Source organism: Bos indicus, chromosome 5 (assembly GCF_029378745.1).
Source record: "Bos indicus isolate NIAB-ARS_2022 breed Sahiwal x Tharparkar chromosome 5, NIAB-ARS_B.indTharparkar_mat_pri_1.0, whole genome shotgun sequence".
NCBI classification, from domain to species: Eukaryota; Metazoa; Chordata; class Mammalia; order Artiodactyla; family Bovidae; genus Bos; species Bos indicus.
In genome coordinates, this window is record NC_091764.1 from 51,026,039 (window position 1) to 51,032,038 (window position 6,000).

The following is a 6,000-nucleotide window of genomic DNA, read 5'->3' on the forward strand; positions in this document are numbered from 1 at the left end:
TATTTGTAGACTTTTTGATGGTGGCCAGCTTTCTAAGAAAGCAATGGCACCCCACTCCAGGACTCTTGCCTGGAAAATCCCATGGACGGAGGAGTCTGGTAGGCTGCAGTCCATGGGGTCTCAAAGAATCGGACACGACTGAGGGACTTCACTTTCACTTTTCACTTTCATGCATTGGAGAAGAACATGGCAACCCACTCCAGTGTTCTTGCCTGGAGAATCCCAGGAACGGGGGAGCCTGGTGGGCTGCCATCTATGGGGTCGCAGAGTCAGACATGACTGAAGCTACTTAGCAGCAGCAGCAGCTTTCTAAACGTAAAAGGCTAAGATCTAGACCCTGGGCAATCACCATGATAATAAACATCACCTGATGTTGCTGGTAGCCTTTCCCTGTGAGGTTATATTCAGACCCACAATTTAATATAAAACCAAGAATAACCTGGGGTTATAAACACGGTATTTAGGTGGCAGTATGTGGATAGGGGGACATTTATTAGGCTCTTTAGCCAAAGGCCTCGTTGGAGTCCTTTCTGTTTACTTTCTGATCTCAGTAGGAAGAGGACCCTCAGAGAGGTCCTACTGGTGGCCTCTGCCCTCAGGCATACCTTAAGAGCCTTCTACCTCAAAACTAATCATTCTAACAATATGAGTACCAGAGGGCATATCTCCCACTCACCTATCAGCCATTCTCTAGGAGGAAAGTCATTTATTTTGTGTTAATATAAAAAAACAGCCCCTCTCTGCCACCTGTAGTATGTGCCTCACTTCTCTCCACTACCTGGGTTGAGTAAACTTGAGTCTCAAAGATTCTACAGCCTGGAATCTTAACTGTCCTGAGATCATCTGCTACAAACTTTGTTCTTAAGTAATGTAATGACAGGACTAGATTCTGGTCTCTTCTAACATGAGTCAGGTTAATCCATAAGGACTTTTAACAGAAGAAATACAGGAGGCTTCTGATGTTCTGAATTCTACAACTCACAGTTCTGAAGGCCAGGCTGAGTGACATTCCAGCAGGGAAAGGCCATAGTAACATTAGGGTGGCCTGCTATTCAAGGTCCACAGGCTGGCTTCCAAGAGGCCTTCCTTACAGAGTGACAGTTACTATCTTGGTGATGTACCAGAGTCTGGCTTTTAGTTTCTCCAGTTCAGAAACTGGTTTAATCGACATACAAAGAACAGATTCATTATCAGGGCTGGGCTCACCTTAACCAAGCTTTCATGACTGATCTGCAGACTTCAGAAATGCCAGTTGATATTTAAATGGAGAAACAGGACTGATGTTCTTCAAGTACAAATGTCAAGCTCATTCTTTTTCTGTCAGCATGCCTACATAGGGAGGCAGATCGTAGTTAGAAGGTTATACAGTGAACATGAAATCAGAATAAAGGTAAACTCTGTGCTGTATGGCAGAGGCTCCTCACTAAACGTGGCCCGACCAGTGGAACTAAATTTCTTTGCAGTCTCTCGGCTAAGACTCCCTACCTCAATCGGTATTTGGACAGACACCTGCCAATGTGTTTTTCTCTTTGGTTTAGGCCTCAAGGCTAATCCAGGCTACATACACCCAAATCACCTCCCACATCAGTCTTTCTCTAGATTTTAATACTTTTCATCCATTTATCATAGGCATTATTCTTCTTTTCATTTATGGTTAAATCTCAGTGAGCAATCTTATTTTCAAATCCTTGGGGGCCCCTCACTGTACTTGCAGTGCTGAACAGAAGAGCATGGCATACTGACAGAGGTGGATGAGACAGATGGCCCACACCAAGGCTTCTCTGCCCGGCGCCAGTAAAACCAACCGTCCCACTTTTGCTGGGTTCCTTCTTACTCGTGCTAGCGTATTTTTCTTTAAATCAACTCGCTTTTTAAAAACAAATAAAAAGGAGATTTGCCCTACCAGAAATGGAAAATGACCACCCTTTGGCCTAAAAGCAATGTGGCTCTAAAAATAAACACATTGGAAACAAAACCTGTTTTTCCCATGTACTTCTTTAGCTGGAGACTGCCATAGAAAGCGCTGAGCCTGAGCAGATGTGTGTTAAAGGTACACCAGCACTAAACCGGGACTCTCTCACTGACATCAAAATTCTCAAAAGAGAACTGAGCAGGAGAACAGTTTAGGTTATTTATTGTATGTCCAGCTACCACCTAAATAGTAATCTCACATTAGGTACCCCGCATTTGGGGAAAAGATGGCCTTGGCTTTTTGCTGCTTTGTTGTTCTTTACTCACTAAGTCATGTCCAACTCTTTTGTGACCCCATGGACTGTAGCTCGTCAGCCCATGGGATCTCCCAGGCAAGAATACTGGAGTGGGTTGCCATTTCCTTATCCAGAGGATCTTCCTGGCCTGGGGATCAAACCCACGTCTCCGGCATTGCAGGCGGATTCTTTACCTGTGCCTGTGTGCTAAGTCACTTCAGTCATGTCTGACTCTGCGATCCCATGGACTGTAGTCCAATAGGCTCCTCTGTCCATGGGATTCTGTAGGCAGGAATACTGGGATGGGCTGCCACGCCTTCCTCCGGGGGATCTTCCCGACCCAGGGAAACTGTCTACACAGTCTGTAGTAATGCCTCCTTCCCAGCCTCTCCCGAACGCCAGTCCTGCCCGACATCACACTGACCATGTCATCCGTGCTTCTCCCTGCACAGGTACACGCTGGCAGCTCAGGACCTGGTGATGCGTGCCCGCGGTGTCCTGAAGGACAGAGGATGGCGGATATCCAATGACCGACTGGGCTCAGGAGACGACATTTCTGTATACGTCATTCCTTTAATACATGGAAACAAACTGTCATGAAAACAGCCCAGGGTTTTGGAAGGACAGGAGGGATGAAAGCTGGGATGCCTCTGGGCAGGGCTGGGTTGGGGAGTGCCCCAGCACAGTTCCAAGTGATGCCACCCCTTCCCAGCCCAGGTGGGGAGCTTGCTGCTGAAAGGCCTCTAGCTGAGCTTCAGGACGACCCTTGGGTTTCAGTTTCCTCTTTAAAAACAGGTCTGGATACACGAAAGAGCAAAACATAAAGGCTGCTACTGAGTGTTGTGTTTCTTTTTGGTTCCTTTCGTAGGCCTCCTAGGTGGCCATGGCCCATCTCGGGGGCACCTACGTCATATTTATTTTATCTGCAGTAGCTGGGGCAGCCACTTTCGGGTGGTCACTGGCAGAAGACTCCTCAGCCCACCCAGCTGCCAACCTTTCTACGGGTTAACAGTGCTGCATTGGAGTGCTGGGGATCACGCCTCAGAAGATGGACGCGCCCATCTTCTCGTAAGCCTGAGATGTCTTTCAGGGAACACTATCTGTGTGTCTATGTGTCTTTATTCGTTTTTGGTAATGGTGGGGTGCGGCAGGGATGTTTTTCTGATAGTCCTTGAATCTTAATTGTTTCCCTTCCATAGAACAGACCTGGGACTTTCCAGGCCCCTGCTGAGGAATCTGTGTGTCCAAGTCTGGCTCGGACTGTCCCCACATCCTGTAGCCTACACCGCCCAGACAGCCATCTGGAGCTGTGCCCTGGCTGACAGAGTTCAATCTTTGTTATGTAACAGTTTGTTCCTGAGTTGGTCTTTCTCACCAAATCAATGTGCTTTCATGAAAATATGAGTATTTCTTTGGACCAGTGGTTCCTCTGTCATCTTCATGGGTCCCCCTGGTATGGTTTTTGGTTTCTCTCTGAGAGCCTGGGTGTTCATTTCTGGATTGGTTGGCCCTCCCCCCACCCGCTGGGCCATAAGGATACACACGAAGCAGTGTTGAATCGAGTGGTGTAGACATTCCTTATGTCAATCAGCTCACCACACCTCACTGGAGGATCATTCCTCCACCTAGATCCCAGGTTCTGAGGGTGGGGGCTGTCTCCAAGCCCACGTCAAATAATGTGTTAAGGATCAATAGCAGCAGTCTTATTAGCTTCACCATCATATTTGGGCAAGACCCACTCAGAATGGCCATGTAATAAAAGTGCATTTGAATCGGGTTGACTGGTCCTCATCAGGCCGTGTGCCCTGTTCCTTCTCCATGGAAGCATGTCCCAGCCCCCCAGGTACCGAGACCTCTTCCCTCTCCCTCCACCTCTAGGTGTTCCTCACAAGAGCAGCATTGGACAGATCAGATCTACCTGCTGCTTCTCTGCCGGGAGGACTCACAAAAGAGTTCTAGGAATCATTTCTATCTCTAAGGCAGATGGCTTCTCGGTATGGGTCCAGTCACCAAGTCTTCTTCCTGTAGACCATAGACCTCCTGAGGTAGCATCACCATCTTGGCTACTTTTTGTAATAAAAACATGCTCCCTCCAACACCATTAAAGAAAAAAAGTCATTGCTGTTATTCCCCCAGAAGGCTGGAGAGTCCGTTCCACTTCCTGTGTGTTCGAATCCCTTCCCCAGAGCACGAAGATAGTTTCCCCAAAGGGAAAGATAACTTTCCTCTGGGATAATCACCTGCATTTACATTCCTAGAATGTAAATATCCTCTGAGGAATGGCCTGGAGCCTTCCTACTTAGAAACGTGTTCATCCCACAGTGTGGAAACAATGCCTGGTCTTGTGGGTGAAGTGTTGTGGGAATTTACCCACCAAGTGTTTGCCAAAACGTTGCCTGGAAAGAACTGGACCGACTTTTCCTTTGTCAGGAGACATCTTCATCTCATGGCTTCCGTCCTCCTTTAGTAAACCTTAGCCACCCCCAGGGACAGCTCTATGGGGAGAAGTCTGTGATAGACAGCCTGCTGCTCTCGGGAAATGTGCAGGCATCCTGCAGCAGAGTGGTCCACTTTCTGTTGCTGCGCTGACTCTCAAAACCATGTACAAATTCGGAAACTTGAGGAAGTTTTCCATGGAGGACTCTGAGCCACCTTCTTTGGGAAGATTCCTCACAAGCTGTCGCCTCTTCCCTGTGTTCCCATTGCCCTTCATTTATTTCCTGTGCTGCTATTTTATTCAAGGCACTAGAGTCAGAGTTTGGATGTGCATTATCATATAGATGTCATAATAATGTTCCACTTCACTCTCCATTTCGTTTCCTGCCAAGGCATGTCTGGGCAAAAATCTCTGGAACCTCCTTGTTCAATTTATCCTGAAGTCTTGAGCATTTAGTCCCACCAGATTTAGTTAGAAAGGTATCTAGGAATTCTCTTTATAAGACCCCCTTGGATGGAAGGATCTTGGTAACAAGCTGATGCCATGTGTCTGGGGATGGGAGGGAAACCACAAGAGATGAATCAGATGTGGGGAAACATGATTTGTTAATGCCTGTGGCAGGTCTGCCCAGCATGGATGCTCTGTGAGTTGAGCCTCCTCCATTTCAGCCTTATTTTTCACCCAGGCTCTGGATCATCCCATCCCCGAGTACTACCTGTGTCTACAAATCAGTTGGCCCTTGGAGCATTCCTGGGAAGGTCAAATGGCAACACCAAATTCTGCAGAACATATTTATACGTGGTTCTCTTATCTTGCCTGTCTTGCGTATCAATCCTGTTTGCTTGCCCTTGGTGGCCTCAGAGGAAGTTTTGCTTAATGAAAAGCTTTTGATTTCCCATTTGTCTTTATGGCTGTCTGGGGGTTTGGTGGGGTGGCCACTTTCTTTCATGAAAGGCTGTCTCAGTTCTGAATCTGCTTGTTGGGCTGCCTCTGCTCTTCTGAACATTTGGTGACAGTCTTCCTTAAAGACCACCAACTCACGCTCCATCCACACTGGTGTTTTGTCAGGCAACAACGAAACTTGTATTCTCCCTACACCGAAATCAGAGCAGTGCGAGCAGCCTTAAGACTGGGGGGCATGTTCTCCTGTGGCTGTGCCTGCCTAAACACTCTTAGGGAGGGAGTAGAGAAGTGAAAACTGGGCAAGGCCAAGTAATCCTCTAATGGGACAAAGCCCCCAAAGTGGGGATTGTTATTTTCCACTGTTTACAGCTTTGGGGAATTGGGGTTTTTAATTTTTTTTAATCCCTAGCAGTTTACCCCGTAACATGGGGCTGCATGAAATCAGCTGTGCTA

At 47.4% G+C, this 6,000-nt stretch overlaps 1 protein-coding gene across 1 annotated transcript in view; it reads left to right on the forward strand.

The window, feature by feature from the left end:
* Window positions 1–3,045, forward strand: part of PPM1H (protein phosphatase, Mg2+/Mn2+ dependent 1H) — a 304,263-nt gene extending 301,218 nt beyond the window's left edge. The window contains exon 10 of the mRNA XM_019960895.2: window positions 2,660–3,045. Within this exon, the coding sequence (XP_019816454.1) occupies window positions 2,660–2,807 (148 nt within the window). The 3' untranslated portion in view covers window positions 2,808–3,045. The remainder of the gene's footprint in view (window positions 1–2,659) is intronic.
* The last annotated feature ends 2,955 nt before the right edge of the window (window positions 3,046–6,000 follow it).